Source organism: Carcharhinus amblyrhynchos, chromosome 10, assembly GCF_965287045.1.
Source record: "Carcharhinus amblyrhynchos chromosome 10, sCarAmb.v2.hapA, whole genome shotgun sequence".
Taxonomy (NCBI): domain Eukaryota; kingdom Metazoa; phylum Chordata; class Chondrichthyes; order Carcharhiniformes; family Carcharhinidae; genus Carcharhinus; species Carcharhinus amblyrhynchos.
This window is the reverse complement of record NC_137333.1, coordinates 31373787-31395067: the sequence shown is the minus strand read 5'-3', so window position 1 is coordinate 31395067 and position 21281 is coordinate 31373787. Positions and strand designations below refer to the sequence as shown.

General features: G+C 41.3%; 1 protein-coding gene across 1 annotated transcript in view; it reads left to right on the top strand.

Moving 5' to 3' along the window:
* LOC145348859 (palmitoyl-protein thioesterase ABHD10, mitochondrial-like) overlaps window positions 1-20588 on the top strand; it is a 36957-nt gene extending 16369 nt beyond the window's left edge. The window contains exons 2-5 of the mRNA XM_080196870.1: window positions 451-631; window positions 2282-2393; window positions 9955-10092; window positions 16261-20588. Coding sequence (XP_080052996.1) covers window positions 451-631; window positions 2282-2393; window positions 9955-10092; window positions 16261-16602 — 773 coding nt within the window. The 3' untranslated portion in view covers window positions 16603-20588. The remainder of the gene's footprint in view (window positions 1-450; window positions 632-2281; window positions 2394-9954; window positions 10093-16260) is intronic.
* The last annotated feature ends 693 nt before the right edge of the window (window positions 20589-21281 follow it).

Genomic DNA, 21281 nt, shown 5'->3' with positions numbered 1-21281 from the left:
CTTCCTAATGGATCACTTGAATTATACCTGGAGTGAAACATCTTACGCTCACCAATGCCAAAATCAAATGTGAAACTTAGGGTCAAAGCTAACTTCCCAAAACACTTTGGAGCCTTTGGCCTGGATCTTAACAGACAGGAGAGGCCCACATCAAGCATCCAGTCCAATAGTGTTCATTGTGCAGACTGGCGATGAGCAAGGGGTAGGGTGAAATCTCCTTAAATGAGTCTTTGGGCCCACTTGGAAACCGCCACTCCAGGTCACCCCATCCCCTGTTACCCCATCTAGCTCAGCTAAATGTCTGGGGCAAATTGCTGGGGTGTATTCATCTTCACCAGGAAATGGTGACTTTGGTGTCCAGTTAAATCCAGTCCTATGTTATTTATCAATGCATTGGAGCTTATATTTGTCTAACCAATGTAAAGATTGGTCCATATTTTACTGTTCTAGGATGCCGTAGGAAATCAACCAAATACTTAACTCGTCCAGGTCAACCTAAATTAGCATACAAGCGAATAAAAGGCAGAAGTCCAGGAGTCGTTTTCGTGCCTGGTTTTGCCACAACTATGAAGGCACAGAAAGCAGTGGAACTTGAGAAATTCTGCAAGTCACTTGGGCATTCATTTGTAAGGTACTTTATGGAAAAAGTACAATAACATTTCTTACTACAGTTTTTAATGTCAGGTTACATTGAATGCATCTTACTTCAGAATGGATGCTTAGCTGATCTCAATTTTCTGTTCAGATATTTCTGTCTCTGGGATATATCTTTCCTTCTATTCCTTGATGGAATTATTTCTGTTTTAAATTATGTCTCAAATGTGAAATATAATCAACATTTTACAGCATAGTTATGATTTCAATTGCAGTTTTTTACCAACTCAAAACAATAGGAATTCAGAAAAGGTTGTTCTATGTTCTATGTTCTATAACTGCACAATTTTCTACCAGTGGGTAGATTGCATTGGAACAGCTTGGCTAGGGAACTTGTGCAGTTCTGGACCACAAGTCTTCAGTACTTTGCCAGGATATTGTCATTGTGCGTGGTCTTTGTGAATATTGAAGCTGGAGCAAAGATTTCTGTTGTGTGGCTTTATGAGTAATGTGAAATTAGGGGTAGATAGTGATCTGGAGTTCTATGCTGTTGGATTGGGTTCTACTACATCCTTCATATTTAGGTATCTGATGACCTACTATTGTATATGCAGCATCGATGCCAAAACTTAAAAGAAAACAGAATTTTTCTGGGACACAATGACTAGACCTTATTCGGTTTGAAATAAAAGCTAAAGGAAAAGGAACAGTTAATAATGTACTTCACTGGGGCCAAGTTCCACATGCTACAATGAGTAATAGATTAAATATATTGGAAAGAAAAGATGGCAGAAAAAGGATAGTGAGATATGTTTAAAATAGATATGACTTGAGAATGAAGCTTCATGTGATTACAGCTGACAGATACATAAATGCACTGATTAATGACACTTGGATAATTACATTTAGTAAGTTCAATTTAGATACTTCCATTGAATAAACAGAAATACATTTATAAATAACAAAAACATAACACATCTAACCAACATGTTTATAAACAATAGTGAATTCTCACTGCAAAAGACTATGAATGCTGGAAATCTGAAATGAAATAGAAAATTCTGGAAATATTTAGTAAGATTGGCAGCATCTGTGAAGAGAGAAACAGAGTTAACATTTCAGGTTTGTGATTTTTCACCAGAGCTTTTGACGAATGCTCACCAATCTGAAATGTTAACAGTTTCCCAGCACAGATGCTGCCGAACATGCTGGATATTTCCAGCATTTTCTACTTGTTTCCTATCCTTGGTTAGTGTCTAGCAACTATGAGGTTGATGAGTTATGCATCTGGTTCCTTTTGCTTTCAGCTCATTGGTTTCTAATGGGAAAATGTGACACCTGAACCCCTCTGGTGGGTTATAGTCATAGATGAATAACAAGTAAGTTTCTTGCAAAATATTTTCAAATGCAATAATATATTTTTGTTAAAAAGCTCCAGCCTGCTAAAGATTAAATCGGCTGCTTTGAGGTCTTTAAGTCAATTGTCAATCTATATTTATGTTTGTGGGGAAAAAGTAGCAATTCATGACCTTTCTATAAAACTCATAATTTTTAAAGAGTTTCATGATTGGTGAAGTGGGTGGAGCTGGCATCTCTGTGGATATAACTTTCCCTAATTTTGTTTCTTAAAGTGATTTATAAAGCAGGTAGATTGAAGCCTTATAACATTTGATTTTGCCTTTACAAGGTTTGATTATTCAGGATGTGGTGCTTCTGAGGGAATATTCAGTGAGAGTTCGATAGGACAATGGAAGAAGGATGTTTTGGCTGTACTTGATGAACTCACAGAAGGACCACAAGTAAGATTTTATGACCTAAATAAATTATTAGAAACACCTTTCCAGTAATTTTAGAGACTTTCAGGGAGGACTTTCATTGGCTGTAACTATAAAAGGTAAATGTTCATATTGCCAAATGCAGTTGAATTGCAGATACAGGAAAAATAATGGCCTATTTTACTTGTACTTTTGAGATGATAACTAAAAAAACTGAAAACTTGTAGGGAAAATTGTCTGTTTAACAAATTCTTGCCTCGCATGCTCACTCCTGTTCACAGATGTAGCTTTCATGTACTATATCCTCAAATATGTTCTTGTTCTCAGCACATAGCGAATGGACCATTCGCAACTTGAAGTTCTATTAAATTTCAGGCTGAGTTCCTGATCGCATATCCTCTCCATCTCAAAGACCACCAATTTCTATCTAGCACCATCTGCTACTAAAACTCTGATTTATGCTTCTGGCTTCTTTAGATTCCACTATTCCAATGCCTCTCTAGTTTGTCTCTGATCCAATACTGTATCAACTCCATGTACAAAAGAAAATTTTGCATTGATATGGTCCTTCTTATGAACGCTGAATGCCCCAAAGCACTTCACAGCCAATAAAGTACTTTTGAACTGTAATCGTTGTTGGATATGTAGGAAATATTGCAGTGATTTTTGTGCACACCCAAACCTCAAAAAAAATAATACCAGTCAGATTATCTGCATTTGTAATGTTGATAGAACAATAAATATTGGCCAGGACTCCAGAGATAACTCAGGAGAAAAGCTTCAATGTATACTTTCAGGCCTGAAATGTTAACTTTTTTCCCCCACAGATGCTGCCAAACCTCCTGAGTATTTCCAGCATATTCGGTTTTAACCAGGGATAACTTCCCCTGCACTTCAACGTTTTGGAATCTTTTATATCCACCTGAAATATTCGATTTGATTTATTATTGTCGTATGTCTTAACATATGGTGAAAAGTATTGTTTCTTGCATGCTATACAGACGAAGCATACCCTCCATAGTGAAGAAAAGGAGAGGGTGCAGAATGTAGTGTTACAGCCACAGCTAGGTTGTTGAGAAAGAGTAACTTAATACGAAATAGCTCCATTCCAGTCTGATGGCAGCAGGAAAGAAGCTGGCACGTGAGCTCAGAATTTTCTATCTTTTTCCTATCGGAAGAAGGTGGAAAAGAGTATGTTCGGGGTGTGTGTGTGGTCCTTGATTATATTGACTACTTTTCCAAGGCTATAGGAAACGTAGACAAAGCCAACAGATGGGATACGTGTTTGCATGTTAGACTGGGCTTCATTCATGACTCTTTATTGCGATCTTGGACAGAGCAGGAGCCATAACAAGCTGTGATACAACCTGAAAGAATGCTTTCTATGGCGCATCTGTAAAAGTTGGTGAGAGTCGTTGTGGACATGCCAAATTTCCTTAGCTTCCTGAGAAAGCAGAGGCATTGGTGAGCTTTCTTAACTATTGCATCAATGTGGAGGGACCAAGACAGGTTGTGATTGGACACCTAGAAACTTGAAGCTCTCGACCATTTCCACTTCGTCCCCATTGATATATCTGCCATTATGCTTCCTGAAGTCGATGACTAACTCCTTCATTTTGTTGACCTCGAGAGATTATTGTCGTCACACCAGTTTACCAGATTCTCTATCTTTTTTCTGTACTCTGTCTCATCATCGTTTGAGATCTGACACGTTATGGTGATGTCACTAGCAAAGTTGAAAGTTGAGTTGGTGGTGATAATAGACAGGTTGAATCACAATATAACCTTTTGAAGGAGGCTGAAATAGATTATCTGCTTGGATTTCTGGCTGACAATGTTCACAGTGCTTTAGCCTTGTCTTTGGATTGACTCACTGTGTTCTGATGGGGATAGTTCTGGAATATGTTCCAGTTATTTGTTTAATTATCCACCTCACTTCACAAGTGTGCCAAGACTTCAGAGTTTTGATCTGATCTGTTGGTTGTGGGATCGCTTAGCTCTGTCTTTATAGCATAGTTTCTGCTGTTTTAACTTGAATGTAGTCCTGTGTTGTAGTTTTACCCAGTTAATACTTTTATTTTTAGCTATGCTTTGTGCTGCTGGTCAGCATTCTGTATCACACTTACTGAACTGGTTGTTTCCCTGACTAGATGATAACTATAAAATGAGGGATGTAGGAAACATTTGAGATTACAGACTGTGGTTAAGCACAATTCTGTTGCTCCTGACAATGCCCAGTTTTGAGCTGCTGTGCCACACAACGCAATGGAAGTATCATCAAGGTGAAGGAACTTTGTAGCGATAGGACTGGGTAGTGATCACATGTTATCATTGATAGATGCATCTGCAACTGATAAATTGATGAGGCTGAGTTCATGTAGTTTTTCACTTTTGTTGGTTCTCTCACCACTGGTACAGACTCACTGTCGTAGATGTTCCTAGCACTCAGCCAGCCTGTTCAGTCATGGTACTGAACAACTCCGGGAGATGGGCCTTTTACACCAAAGAATATTGTATGCCATTGCTATCTTCAATGCTTCTTCCAACTTTCGTTCAAGGTGGACTGATTCTTGGCTTGATGGAAGGCTGTTGGTAGTGATCAGCAGGAACTTTCCTTGTCGATGTTTTGCCTCAGGCCATGAGTCTTCAAGTGGTCTGGGATCAATGCTGAGGAGTCCCAGGGTCAATAATTTCTGTGCTGCCCATTGAGACAGAAAATACCCAGAGATGGTGATGGTGTCTGGGACATTGGCAGTTGTTTAACTAGTCTGTGGGACAGCTCTCCCATTTTGGCATATGTCCCCAGATGCTAATAAAAAGGACCCTGCAGGGTTCATTAAGCAAGGTGTGCCTCCTACCCACGTCAATGCCAGGTTATCCTTTTTTTTTGGTAGCAGTTGATGGTCTGCTCAGCCATTTCAGAGACTGTGGATTTTGAGACTAGGTAAAGAGAAATTTCTTTCTCTGAAATATGTAAGGGATGAGCCAATAATTACTTGTATATCGTCATGATAAACTTTGCTTATTAATTGTAAATTCCTCTTGGTGTGATTTGACTCCATGGCCTGAATTTCATACGGTGGCTGAAGGTGATCTGAGGGACCCAAAGCAGCTATGTTGAGCGTTTCCATCTACGAACTTTCAAAGAACACTATTTCTTCCCCACCCCCCCACATAGCTTTAAATTAAGGGGTGGTAATTATAGGACGGATGTCAGAGGTAGGTTCTTTACTCAGAGGGTAGTAAGGGCGTGGAATGCCCTGCCTGTAGCAGTTGTGGACTCACCAACTTTAAGGGCGTTCAAATGGCCAGTGGATAGGCCTATGGATAACATTGGAATAGTTTAGGTTAGAGGGTCATTAGATTGGTTCCACTGGTCGGCGCAACATCGAGGGCTGAAGGGCCTGTACTGCACTGTAATGTTCTATATTCACCCCCACCTCCACCAGCTTGTGGACGCTGTGGGTGTTAGGTGATGATATTGGGATGGCAAGAGGAAGCCATCCCATCAAAAGAAGACAACTTAGGCTGAGGTGGAACACCAGGTCAGTGGGCACACAGTGGTGACCCAGATGAAGTGCTGAGGAAGGTTCAATGATTTACACTCCACAGGGATGAGTACCAAGTTAGCCTAGTCCAATATTGAAGTCTGGAAGGATGGCTGTCCTTAGTGATCATTCGGCTCTAGCAGTTCTTCGGTGTCTTTGATTCAGTCGCCTTTCAATTTCTTCATCTTCCGCTGACATACCTTTGCTTCCTATACCTCTTTTGCAAACCTAGCATTCAACATGGCTTTATGCTGAGTAACAGAAAGCACAGAGATTCTGCATGTTATGGCTGAGGGATAAGATCGCAAGCTTGGGATCCATCTAAGAGTCAGGTGTTCAAAGATGACAGGAACTTCAATGTGGTACACGGGTGCAGGTTGGAGAGGCAGTGTGAGATCATATGATGTGGAGAGTGGAGTAATGAATGGTCTTCATACTTATAGAAGAGTAGCCGTGATGCCACTGAGTGCTCAGCAGCTGGTGGTGGGGTCCTGAGCACATTTGAGATGGACACCCTTGAGCTTGAGTGAGGCATGGCAGAAGGTCCTTGGGTTGTGGCAAGGCAGGAATCTTGGCAGAAGATAAAACTCAAGTTGTCAGAAGGGAGACCAGCAGCAAGTGCAAACAAAGTAAGGTCGACTCTAATCATCTTAATGGTGGTACGTGATGAAAGAATAATCAGCAGCTTGACTTTTACCTTCAGTAAGTTTATTCTGTAGAGATACAAACTTCTTATGGATCACCCCCACCTTAATGGTTCCAACTAAATCTATGTTATACTCTTTTGGAAGTTGAGCCAGTAATCATCACCTGTCTTCTATAAAGGCAATTAATAATATAATTGCCAAAGGGGTGGCACAGTGATTAGCACTGCTGCCTTGCAGTGCCAGGTTCAATTCCGGCCTTGGGTGACTGTGTGGAGTTTGCACATTCTCCCCGTGCCTGCATGGGTTTCATCCATGTACTCAGGTTTCGTCCCACAGTCTAAAGATTAGGTGCAGCATAGGTGGATTGGCCATACTAAGTTATCCCTTAGTGTCCCGAGATGTGTAGGTTAGATGGATTAGCCATGGTAAATGCATGGGTTTACGGGGTTAGGATGGGGGTTAGAACATAGAACGCTACAGCACAAACAGGCCCTTCGGCTCACTAGTTGGGCCGATCACTTGTATACCTACTAAGCCATAGACCTATCTATAACCCCCAATCCCATTAGATCCCATATACTCATCCAGAAGTCTTTTAAAAGACCTCAGTGAGTTCGCCTCCACCACCTCCGATGGCAGCCGATTCCATTCACTCACCACCCTCTGAGTGAAAAACTTACCCCTAACATCTCCTCTGTACTTGCTTCCCTGTACTTTAAATCTGTGTCCTCTCGTAGCGACCATTTCGGCCCTGGGAAATAGCTTCCAAGAATCCACCCTATCTATTCCTCTCAACATCTTATAAACCTCTATCAGGTCACCTCTCAACCTTCGTCTCTCCAGGGAGAAGAGTCCCAGCTCCCTCAGTCTATCTTCATAAGGCATGCCTCCCAATCCAGGCAACATCCTTGTAAATCTCCTCTGCACCCTTTCAGTAGCTTCCACGACCTTCCTATAGTGAGGCGACTAGAACTGCACACAGTACTCCAAGTGGGGTCTGACAAGGGTCCTATAAAGTTGCAGCATTACCTCCCGACTCCTAAACTCAATCCCTTGATTAATGAAGGCCAGTACACCATACGCCTTCTTGACCACATCCTCCACCTGCGAGGCCGATTTAAGAGTCCTATGGACCCGGACCCCAAGATCCCTCTGCTCTTCAACACAGCTAAGACTCCTACCCTTGATTTTATATCCCTTCATCCCATTGGTCCTGCCAAAATGAACCACTACACATTTATCTGCGTTGAAGTCCATCTGCCACTTCTCCGCCCAGTCTTGCATCCTATCTATGTCCCGCTGCAACTTCTGACATCCCTCCAGACCATCCACAACACCACCAACTTTCGTATCGTCTGCGAACTTGCTAACCCATCCCTCCACTTCCTCATCCAGGTCATTTATGAAAATGACAAACAGCAAGGGTCCTAGAACAGATCCCTGGGGCACTCTGCTGGTGACCGACCTCCATGCAGAAAAAGACCCATCCACAACCACTCTCTGCCTTCTGCAGGCAAGCCAGTTCTGGATCCACAAGGCCAAAGCCCCCTGGATCCCATGCCCTCTCACCTTCTCAAGAAGTCTTGCATGGGGGACCTTATCAAACGCCTTGCTGAAGTCCGTGTAAACCACGTCTACCGCTCTTCCTTCATCAATGTGCTCAGTCACATTCTCAAAGAACTCAACTAGGCTCGTAAGGCACGATCTGCCCTTGACAAACCCATGTTGACTATTTCTGATCATTCTAAACTTCTCCAAATGCTCATAAATCTTGTCCCTCAGAAGCCTCTCCATCAACTTACCAACCACTGAGGTCAGATTCACCGGTCGGCAATTTCCCGGGCTATCTCTGTTCCCTTTCTTGAAAATAGGAACCACATCTGCAATCCTCCAATCCTGCGGAACCTCTCCCGTCTCCATCGATGACGCATAGATCATCGCCAGGGGCTCTGCAATCACTTCCCTCACCTCCCACAGAAACCTGGGGTACATCCCATCCAGTCCCGGCGACTTGTCTATCTTGATAGAGATTAAAAGTTCTAACACATCCTCTTCCTTAACATCCACATACTCAATTTTTTCAGACTGCCGCAAACCTGTAGTACAACCTCCCAGATCACTTTCCACCGTGAATACCGAGGCAAAGTACTCATTAAGCACCTCTGCCATTTCTTCCGGTTCCACACAGACTTCCCCCTTCACCTTTTATAGGTCCTATCCCTTCTCTTCTCATCCTTTTACTTTTTACATATTTGTAGAAGGCCTTGGGATTCTCCTTAATCTTACCTGCCAAGGCTTTCTCATGACCCCTTCTGGATCTCCTAATTTACTTTTTAAGCTCCTTCCTACAAGCCTTATACTCCTCTAGATCCTTACCATCTCCTAGCTCTCTGAACCTTTTATACACCTCTCCTTTCTTCCTGACTAGGTTCACCACAACCTTCGTGCACCACGGTTCTTGTTAAAGAGTTGGTGCAGACTTGATGGACTGAATGGCACTGCATGTAGGATTCTGTGACTTTGCTTCATGTTTAAACCTATGGATTTAAAGCCCCTATTTCACGTATGTGCCACGTGGAGCACACCTTTCCAGTGTATATCCACTTATGACATGAGGATTGCTGTCCCCTTTTTGGAATTTCAGTATATACTCCAAATTCTCACCTTACTTTCTGATTTATTGGCAGCTACTAAAATGATATTCTTAGCTTGTTCTGTAGTTCTCTTTTTGGTCAAGCTACAGGAATAAAACCCACGAAGGATGTAATAAAATTGAATTTGCAAATGTTACTGTATACTTGGATAGTAGAGGAATTTTGTTAAGATTGTAATGTTGTTGGTGGATTTAATGGGAAGTTATTTTGAGATGGGATTTTCCCTAAAGCACTTCTGGCAAATCATCCAATTTTTCTGCAACACTAGAGTGGAATCTGGGGGCAGGGCTACAGCTGTCATCTCCACCTGATCTGATCTCTCATTTCTGATGCCTGATTTGCCTCTGTGACCTCCTTCCTTGAGGGTAACAGGACTTCTCATCTCTTCTACCTCCTCCATCAGGACTTCCAGTGCTACATTCGAGTACCTTTGAGCCTGTCCCTCAGTCTTTTGAACCATCTTGAAATATATCATTGCCTCACAGCTCATGCACTTCACATCTTCAGAGGAATTGCGCGATGCAACTCCATAAAAATTGTTCCCCGTCAGCAGTTGACCTGCAAATTGCAAGCTAAAACCAGACTTTTTAAATAACGTGTCTTATTATTATGGCATTCCCTTAAGTAGCTCTTTCAATTCTTTCCCAAAATACTCTGTGCTACTTGGACAGTAGGGAGGAAAATGTTGACATATCCCACTCATTCTAAATAGTAAAAGTATTTTTCTTTTTTTCAGGTTGTTGTGGGTTCCAGTATGGGTGGATGGTTGATGCTCCTAGCTGCAATAGCACGTCCAGATAAGATTGCTGCACTTGTTGGCATAGCTACAGGGGCTGATTATTTAGTAAATGCTTTCAAACAGCTTCCTTTGGCGGTAAGGGCATTACAGTCTTGTTCTATTATTAATTTGTGTGATCATTTAAAATCCATGAACTAATATGTTTGAAGCTTAATGATTTATTTTGTCCTTTCTCTACTTACCACATCACTCCACCCCACCTCTCCCAACTGAACTGTTGTTATTCAAACTTCATCATTTTGAAATACCCCATAACCATCTACGATAACAATCATTCATTCAGAAAATGAACTGCTGCTAGAGCTAACTGTTAATATCAATCCTACGGTGAGAAATCTTGTCAAATTTTCAAGCATCTGTATTTCCATTTTCTATGTTTTTGTGTTTCATTTTAAGAAACAAATTATCTAATCTTATTTTCAGAATTGATTCATCTGTACACTTTTTTTAAAGAAGTCTTTGAAAACTTGGCTGGAATTCTCCAATAATATCCGTAACTGGAATTCTCCAGTCTTGTTGTAGGGTTTGGAGATTTTACTGAGCACCAAATTCTCCACTCTCACTGGCAGCAGTGATGGGGTGTCCGACATTAGAGAATCCCAGCCCTTAGTTTTTAAATCCATTAAGTAGTTAAAAATTAAATTGACATAGGAAACTGAATGATAGAAACTGTTGAATGTGAATTGTTTGTACGTAAAGCTGCCCTTGGTTTACATCAAACACAATGACAAGTTCCTAACGGGCATGTCTGTTTGAGTTTCATTCTACAGTCCAAAGCATGTGGGTTAGGTTAATTTGGCATGGCCAATCAACCTTGGTGTCAGAAGAATTAGCAGGGTAAATATGAGGGCTAAAGGGAACAGGGCCTGGGTGGAATTGTGCGGACTCGATGAGCCGAATGGCCTCCTGCACTGTAGATTCTATATATTGAGACTCTATCTGAAAGAGTATACATTGAACAAGCTGATGTGTTGTACGCACATAGAATAGTCAATGTGCAATTTAAATAAACAGATCAAAAATATTAAAAGATCCCATTGGAATGAATTTCAAATTCCTTTCCACTGGGCAGATCAATAATCTGTCCCAGAAAATCAAGAATTGTGGTTGGTACTCATGGTTAATAAACTATTAGCCAGAATTCTCTGATTTCACACATCCTGTTATCACTGCCAGTGAGAATGGCGAATTTGACTCTCAGCCAAATCTCCGTTCATAGCAGCAGGGCCACAAAATCCCAGCCAAGCAATTCTGGCCATTGTTTATTTCCTTTGAAAAATCCAATGAAAGGCAGAAAAGCATGTTTGTAGAAGCATCGTAAAATCATAGAATCCTTACGGTGCAGAAGGAGGCCATTTGGCTCATTGAGTCTGTACCAACAACAATTCCACCCAGGCCCTATCCCTGTAACCCCACGTATTTACCTTGCTAATCCCCCTGATACTAAGGGATAATTTAGCATGGCCAATCCACCTAATCTGCACATTTTGGAATTTGGGAGGAAATGGGAGCACCTGTGGAAACTCCACACAGACATGGAGAGAATGTGTAAACTCCACACGGTCACCCAAGGCTGGAATTGAATCCAGGTCCCTGGTGCTGTGAGGCAACAGTGCTAACCGCTGTGCGACACGTATAATATAAATTAAGGTTTATATTTTGAAGATGTTATTGTAAATTCACAGAAGATCCAGAGAATTTTCAGTTACATTGTGCGTGCACACTAATGAGATTCAACATGTAATTGCATTACAAAACAGAACAAGGATTAATATTTCAATTAAAAACAGAAGGTGCTAAAAATACACAGGCCAGGCAGCATCTGTGGAGATGTTAAATGTTTCCGGTCAATGACCTTGCATCACTTCAGAAGGGAGTGTGGACTGTGAAAAGATGTGCTTAAAATTAACTCATTAAGTATGAGAGTAACCCTGGGCTATACAGTATTATTGAGGAAAAAATTGCAAAGGATCAATATTTCTTGTGTGTGTAAGTTATCCACTCCAAATTATGACCAAACGCCTTCTGTATCCATCCAGTATGGATTCCCAGATTGCTAATGTAGGTAACCAAACTAGAATGATTGGATCCAATTTCTCATGCTCTCTCATTCGGAAACTGAAGTAGAGAAGACACCAGAAATGAGAAGGCTAATGTGGTTTAAAAGAATTTTATTGAGGGAGATCAATAAAGCTGCAAAAAGATGTGCTTGAAGCAATCCATTAAATATGGGGGTGACCCTGGGGTATGAAGTATCATGAAAAAATGATTGCAATCACAATGAATCAGTGATTGTATCTAGTTAACATGTGTTCAACATGAGACAGTAAGAGGTCTGTTCATTCATGTGTGCTAACCCAGAAAACTAGCAAAAGCTGACGGATAAAAAATGCATTGGATATTTTGCTTTGTAATTCCAGTCCAATGTAAAGGGCTAATTCATTTAAATGTAGAACAGTTTTACAGACCTCTGTTGTTTGATTATACATGGATGATCTGGAGAAAAGTGTGGGTGGTCAGATTAGTAAGTTTGTGGATGACACAAAGATTGGTGGAGTTGCTGATAGTGCTGGGGATACAACAGGATATAGATAGTTTGGAGACTTGGGCACAGAAGTGGCAGATGGAGTTTAATCTGGACAAATGCAAGGTGATACATTTTGGAATATCAAATTTAGGTGTAAATTATACTATAAATGGCAGAACCTTTAGGAATATTAACACACAAAGGGATCTGGACATGCAGGTCCACAGTTCCCTAAAAGTGACAACACAGGTGGCAAAGGTAATTTATAAGGTATATGGCATGCTTGCCTTCAGCAGCCTGGAAAATGAGTACAAGAATCGACAAATCATGTTGCAGTTAAATAAAACCTTGGTTAGGCCACATTTGGAATATTTTGTGCAATTCTGGTCACCACACTACCAGAAGGATGTGGAACCTTTGGAGAAAGTGCAAAGAAGGTTCACCAGGATGTTGCCTGGTCTCAAGGGTGTTGGCGATGAGGAGAGATTGAATAAACTAGGATTGTTTTCACTGGAAAGGCGGAGGCTGAGGAGAGAACCAATAGAGGTCTACAAAATTGAGAGGCATAGACAGGGTCGATAAATCAGAGGCTTTTTCCAAGGGTGGAAGTGTCAATTACAAGGGGCCACAGGTTCAAGGTGAGAGGAGGAAAATTTAAGGAAAAGGTGCGGGGACAGTTTTTCACAAAGAGGATCGTGGGTGCCTGGAATGCACTGGCAAAGGATGTGGTGCAGGCACATTAGCAACATTAAGAGATATCTGGATGGGTATACGAATAGGGAGGGAATAGAGGGATATGGACTGAGTAAGAGCAGAAGGTTTTTTAAATTTAATTGGGGCATCATGATCAGCACAGGCTTGGAGGGCCATAATGTAATGCCTGTTGCTGTGCTGTACTTTTCTTTGTTCTTTGGTGTTTTGTCTTGGTTAGTTAATTCTAATTGTCTAATAATGAAGATTTTCTGTCCTGTAAATGTTTATGTATTCCAGGTACAGGTGGTTGCAAGGGAAGGCAGTGGCAAAGTGGTATTGTCACTTGACTAGTAACCAGAGACCCTCTGGAGCCCTGAGTTCAAATTTAAAAAATAAAACAAAATAGCTGAAATTTAAAAAAAAGTATGATGACCAATGTCAATTGTCGTAAAAACCTCAGCTGGTCTTTCCTACATGTGTCTCCAAACCCACAGCAACCTGGTTAAAAATGGCCTAGCAAGCCACTCAGTTGCATCAGTGATCAAACAAATGGAACAAAAAGTAATGAAACCATTTAGACACCCATCATCGACGTAGGCAGTGGAAATAACTGTCAACCATACAAAGTCCTCCTGGGGCTTGTGCCAAAATTGGGAAAGCTGGCAACCACCTGATGTCATATTCACAGAATGATACTTTAAAAATAATGTCCCATCACCCACCAGTGGGACAGACAGTGGTGTACAGTTGGGAGGAAGTTGCCCTGGGAGTCCTCAACATTGACTCTGAACCTGATGAAGTCTTGAGTCAAACTCAGCTGATGAATCAATACTCCTCCATGTTAAACACCAGTTGGAGGAAGCACTGAGTGCAGAAGAGAGTGCAGAAGGTATTCTGGATAAGAGACTGCAATGTCTATCACCAAGAGAGGCTTGGTGGTATCAGCACATGAACTGGCCAGGTCCTAAAGGAACATAGCTGCTAGGTTGGGACTCCAACAGGTGTTGAGTGAACCAACAAGAGGGAAAAGCATACTTGACCTCATCCTCACCAACCTGCCTGCTATAGGTGCATCGATCCATGACACGGAGTCACCACCTGACAGCCCTTGTGGAAACTAGGCCCCATCCTTGTATTGAGGATGCACGCCATCATTTTGTGTGGTACTACCACTATGCTAAATGGGATAAACTTGGACAGATCTAACAACTCAAAACTAGGCATCCATGAGCCACTATAGGCCATCAGCAACAGCAGAATTGTACTTAACCATAACCTGTAACCTCATGGCCCAGCACATACCTCACTCTACCATTAACACCAAACCAGGGGATCAGTCCTCATTCAGTGTAGAGTGCAGGAGGGCATGCCAGCAGCAGCAGCAACACCAACTCCAAGGTACCTAAAAATAAGGTGTCAGCCTAGTGAAGCTATAAAACAGGACTATTTGCATACCAAACACCAAAAGCAGCAAGTAATAGGCAGAGCTAAGCAATCACACAACCAAGAGATAAGACCTAAGCTCTGCAGTGCTGCCACATCCAGTGGACAATTAAACAACTCTTTGATGGAGGAGGTTCCAAAATATCCCCATCCTCAATGATGGAGAAGTCCAGCACATCAATGCAAAAGATAAGGCTGAAGCACTTGCAACATACATCACAATCTGTTCCAAAAGGCCCCCTCATAGATGTCGCTCCATCTATCAGGCCTACTTTAGTAGGGGATTGAATGTTAAGGGTGATGGTTGGAACGTCTGTTGTTGGAGATGGTTATTGCCTGGCATTTGTGTTACTTGCCACTTGTCAGCCCAAGGCTGGATATCGTCCAGGTTTTGCTGCATTTGGACATGAGCTGCTTCAATTTCTGAGGAGTCGCAGATGATACAGAACATTGTGCAGTCATCAGTGAACATCTACACTTTTGACCTTGTGATGGAAGGAAGGTCATTGATGAAGCAGCTGAAGATGTTTGGTCCTAAGACACTATACTGAGGAACTTCTGTAGTGATGCTATAGATTTGAAAACAATCATCTTCCTTTTTGAGCCAGGTATGATTTCCAACTAGCAGAGAGTTTTCCCTATGGTTCCTATTGCCTCCAGTTTTGCTAGGGCTCCTTGATGCCATACTCAGTCAAATACTGCCTTGATGTCAGGGCAGTCACTCACCCCACTTATGGCATTCAGTTTTTCCGTCCATGGTTGAACTAAGATTGTAATGAGGGCTGTGACCCTGGCAAAACACCAAACTAAGCATTCATGAGCAGCTGAATTCCCTACTATCGACATTCTGGGGGTTACCATTGACCAGAAACTGAACTGGACTAGTCATACATAAGTACTGTGGCTACCAGAGCAGGTCAAAGGCTAGGAATCCTGCAGCGAGTAACTCTTCCACTTGCCTGGATGAGTACAGCTGCAACAACACACAAGAAAGCTTATGTCATCCAGGACAAAGTAGCATGCTTGATTGCTACCCCTTCTACAAATGTTTTGTTCCTCCACCGCTGACTGACGTGGCAGTCGTGTATACGATCTAAAAGATGCACTGCAGGAACTGACCAAGGTTCCTTGGACAGCACCTCCCAAACTCTCAACCTCTATCTAGAAAAACAAGCAGTAGATACCTGGCAACACTATCACCTAGAAGTTCCAAGTCATTGAGCATCTTGACTTGGAAATATATCACGTTCCTCACTGTTACTGAGTCAAAATCCTGGAACTCCCATGCTAATAACACAGTGTGTGTACCTGCACCACAAGGACTGCAGACATTCAAATAGGCAGCTAACCACTACCTTCTCCAGGGATAATTAGGGATGGACAATAAATGCTGACCTAGCCAGCGATGCCTACGTACCATAACTGAATTTGAAAAATATAGATGGCAAAATAGATCGAGAGAGACTATAGGATACAACATAGACAATTAGCAAAGAATGAGAATCATGACTGATGACAATCTATTGTGATAATCTGTTGTGATATTTTGCAAGAGTTTCTAAATTGCTTGTTTCTTGTAGGTACAGAAAGAAATTGAAACGAAAGGTGAATGGTATATGCCAAACATCCTCAAGGATAGGGGATTTCACAAAATCCCATATAAGTTTATCAAGGATGCTGAAAATCACTGTGTGTTGCATAGTGCCATTCCCATAACCTGTCCTGTGAGGCTCATTCACGGTTTGGAGGACACTCATATTCCTTGGCAGACCTCAATGAAAGTGGCAGAAATTGTTGTTACTGAAGATGTTGATGTTATCCTTCGCAAACGTGGTCAGCATCAAATGATGGAGAAAGATGATATCAAATTAATAATAAACACAATTGACGATGTAATTGACAAACTTACAACACTGGCATAAATGGGTAGAGTTAGAAATTGATGCCAAACTGAACCGAAAAGAAGCTATTTATATCACCATTTCCTATGATGTCAATATTCTACGCTAAGTTATTTTGAACTGGTCATGTTTTTGGAGAATGAAACTTAGAGCAAAAGGTCTGTTCTCAACAACAGAAAATGATGCCAGTATTTTGGCGCATGCCTAATATGAGGCATGGTATAATACATGCAGTTTGAACAATAAACACTGTAATGTGTAATCCAATTACTAAAGATGTACAGACAGATTAAGCTTTTTTTTCCTTTAACAGCAGTGCTAAGACTTGCTGTGCAATGATTTTAATTTTCCATTGTCTGGTCATTTGTGTGGGCTTCAACTGCACGCCTAACGTGTGATAATAGGTTATGTGCCAAAATGCTTAATTTGTTTATCGATAAGAGGCAAGCGCCAGGAACTAAAACTGATTTTTAGCTTCTGGATAACTATTGTACAATCCCAAAGCAACTTCCCAGGAACTCTCCCTGATTACCTCCCCCATATCTCCAAAGGACTACTTCCATAACAGAAATTTCCCAGCCTAAAAGATTCTCCTCAATCCTTAAGGACTCGCCTGTTAGGCCTGACTGTCTTCCCTGCCACCGTCAGGCGGTTGTACCCCCCTGCCCAAATCCAACTAACTTAACTGGCTCGGCTTGTCAAGAAACCCTAAATCTGGCTGGATCTTTAAATTTGCCTGATTTACGGCAGTTAGTGCTGTAAGAAAAGGGAAGTGGGCTTCTTTACCTGCGACTCTACAGCCTTTAACATTAGACTACTGCACTGGCTAAATTTAGCCTGGCTTGAAGCTCGCGCAACATATGGTCACCTGGATTTCAAGCAGAGTGGCAATCCAACTTAGTTGCAACTCCATTGGAAATTATGGTTCAATATTAGGTATGCTAGCAGTTACAACCAAAAGACTCCTATTGTCTTAACATTATTGTCAGACATGTTTTCCAGTTACAGTTCAGTATTACTTTAATCTTGTGTACATATGCTTTGATAAAATGATCTTGTGTCACTGTTTTCGATGATATCTATGCTTTAAGAATCAAAATTTGCATTGTATAATGTGTTTTATAGTATGCAAGGAACATTCATGAAAAATTAAATTGGAAATACTGACATACTATAAAACTGTTTTAGGATCTCACCTGAAAAACACTCGGTATTTTGTAAATTCTTTATTGGAAATGTGTCTTTCTTTCAAATTAGTTTGGGGCCTTATCAGGAATGTTATGTTGATGAACTGCAGAATTGATAAGAAATGTTTTAACTAAATGGATTCTTTTTTCCATAATTTATCTTTTAAAGACTCTAGTATAGCATTGCAACATTTCACCTCTCTTCAGTTTTATACTGAGTGTGGTCAATAAATGAGATAGCCCATTGTTTTACTTTGATTAAATAGGAAAATGTGACCATTTTCGTTGTAAACTGTAATGTCAATCCTGAATGAGGAAAATTCTTCCTTCTGTTTTGTACCCCCCCACACCTCCCCCATCAAAACTCTTGTTTCATAAGCAATTTTAAGTACATTGTCAATTTGTTTATTTATTAATAGTTCAGATTTAGGATGTTTATCATTATACCCCCCAGCAGTTATGACTTTTTAACTACTATTTTCAAGTAATTAAAGTAGAGGAGAAAACTCTGATCTTGCACTGATGCTGCTTTTGTTTTCTGCTGTGGTCAGTTTGCCTTGTAGTTCATTAAAGTAAGCCTTCATCAGAAGCGTGTCATATTTTAAAATGTTTTAAACTAGGACAAAATTTTGACAAGCTACAAAGGAAAAAAAATCATCAGTTGTAGTTTTAATTGTGGAGAGAACAGCAAGAGATAAGAAAGCTAAAATTTTGAAAAAAGAATGCAGTACGTGCCTCAAAACCAGCTTTCCAAAACTGGCAATTTCCAAAAACTGGATGTTTTCTTAAGCTGCTATGTGAGAATTTTTATTATTATTTGAACAAATAAAGTAAGTTATCAGCTTAATGAGCCAAGTGCAGCATTAGCAAGATGACACGCCAGTGTTGTTGGTCTGGTTTTCTCTTGGTCTAAGCAACCTTAATCCAGCCCAAACCATCCATACCGAAAGCTGGCAGGGAGTCAATCCCAAGTTTGCTGTATATCGTTGGAATTTTATTTGTTAATAGAAACTACATCTCAATTATGTGTTCTTTATTTGAAACATCAGTTTAATAAGATTTGATCCCTATGTCCACCATTTTGCAATACAGCACTTATTTGGGTAGTTTTACTATTGGTAGTACTTTCTTGATTTTGTGGTCATTTATTATTTTGATAGATCAATCAAGCAGAATGTTCAATGGCCTTTGCCCATTTATGTTTGGATAATCTTGATCATGTTTCTATTAGCATCATCTGGAGCATGTAAGCTAAGTAAACATGTGGAACAAAGACATATCTGAATGGAAAGCACAACGGCAAACTATCTGGTTGGCTCTAATACTTCACAGCATTTAACTGCCCATGAAAAGTTGTAACAAAGGCTCACTGACAGACTGAAAAATAGGTAAGAAACAAAAATGAAAACTGGAGGTTTCTAGCGAGCCTATTAGTCTTGACTTTTAGAGAACAAAACCTAGAAAATCTCCAGGTCCAAAATCCACCTGAAGACTGAAAGATAAGGTTGGGGAACAGCTTTGCTGCCTGGCCATAAGAATCTTAAGAACTAGGAGCAAGTGTGGGAAATTCAGCCCCTCAAGCCTGCTCCACCATCTAATATGATCATGGCTGATCTCATCTTGGCCTCAATTCCACTTACCTGCCTGTTCACCATAGCCCTTTCTAATGAAAATCTGTCCACTTGTTTCTTAAATTTTCTCAAGTTCTGGCACCTGTTGAGGCTCTCCGATCTAAGGGAGTTCCAATGCAAGGTCCGATGCTCTTTTGTTTTAGGTGCTCCTTAAATTGAAGCAATGGCAAAGTGAGAGCAGATGAGGTGCTTGGAATTTCTAGCATCACCTCATGTTTCTCAGGCCACGAGGGAGGTGCAAGTGTGGCTTGGAAAGGAAGAGTGGCTGCCTTTATCATCAGAGTATGCTCAGGGCATTCCTAGTGTAAACAGCAGCTCCTTGGCCTCTCGGCCATTGGTGCTTCTCATTGCCATGACAACAGACAAGGGTTCTGAACCTGTGCAGGAGGACCCAATTGGCCTGAATCCCCCTCATCGTCAGAAGAGGACCACCAATGTCACCCCAGGCCATGGGGCAACAGGATCAACAGTCTGCCTCCCCTTAGCTGCAGGCACAGGGGCAATCCTATGGAAGAGCATGTGTAAGAAATTTGGGAATACATGGCTGCATTTGGATCTCGTGGGTAAATAGAGCATCTAAATTTTAAGTCTTGCATCTGTTGTACTTTAAAGGATTAAAATGTTTTCTGTTAAATCTTTCAATCATGTTCTCTGCAGCTCTCACAGCCTCAGTTCTCGTTGTCGGGCTGTCTGTAGAAGTCCTTTTACTGTTCCTTCACTGGTTTAAATGGGGTTTGTTTATTTTTACTCGGATTTTTTAAATGCATTTTTAGGAGAAAGATGGTTGGCAAATCCTGTGTTTTTTGGATTAGTTTTTTTTCATTTAAGGTTTCATTTTCTGTTTTACTTGCTGTAGTTTTAGTTTTAGAACAGACATCAAGCTGAAAGGAAGTATTTCTCGTTCTTCCTGGTTTTGGAAATTCTGCTGTTTAGCCGAAAGCAAGGCTTCTACCCTTTTCTAAAGTAGAAAATCTGCTGTTAGTGGCTCGACTGCAGAATCTTCTTTGTGTTCTGGAAAGCTGTTCTGATTTCAAACTGTTTTCGAGGTATCCGGAGGACTGCTAGAAGTTACAAAGCTGAGAAGTCTGTGTTTCAATTCTCCAACCAAAGGACTCAGTTCCAGTATGACATGAGCATTAGTCCTTGCTGTGCTAAACCTGTGGAAAGGGTTTTGTCTGTGGGAAGTTTTGTTTAAACAATATAGAACATAACAGCGCAGAACAGGCCCTTCAGCCCACGATGTTGCGCCGACCAGTTAAAAAACAATGACCCTCTAACCTAAACCAATCCCTTTCCATCCATAAACCTATCCACGGATCTCTTAAACGCCCCCAAACTAGGTGCATTTACAACTGCAGCAGGCAGGGCATTCCAATCCCTCACCACCCTCTGGGTAAAGAACCTACCCCTGACATCTGTCCTATAACTACCCCCCCTTAATTTAAAGCCATGCCCCCTCGTGCTAGCTTTCTCCACCCGAGGAAAAAGGCTATCACTGTCCACCCTATCTAAACCTCTGATCATCTTATATGTTTCAATAAGATCCCCTCTTAGCCGCCTTCTTTCTAACGAAAACAACCCCAAATCCCTCAGTCTCTCCTCATAGGACCTCCCCTCCATACCAGGCAACATCCTGGTAAACCTCCTCTGCACCCCCTCCAAAGCCTCCACATCCTTCCTATAATGTGGGGACCAGAACTGCACACAATACTCCAAGTGCGGCCGCACCAGAGTTGTGTACAGTTGCAACATGACGCTGCGACTCCTAAATTCAATCCCCCTACCAATAAACGCCAAGACACCGTATGCCTTCTTAACAACCTTATCTACTTGATTCCCAACTTTCAGGGATCTATGTACACATACACCTAGATCCCTCTGT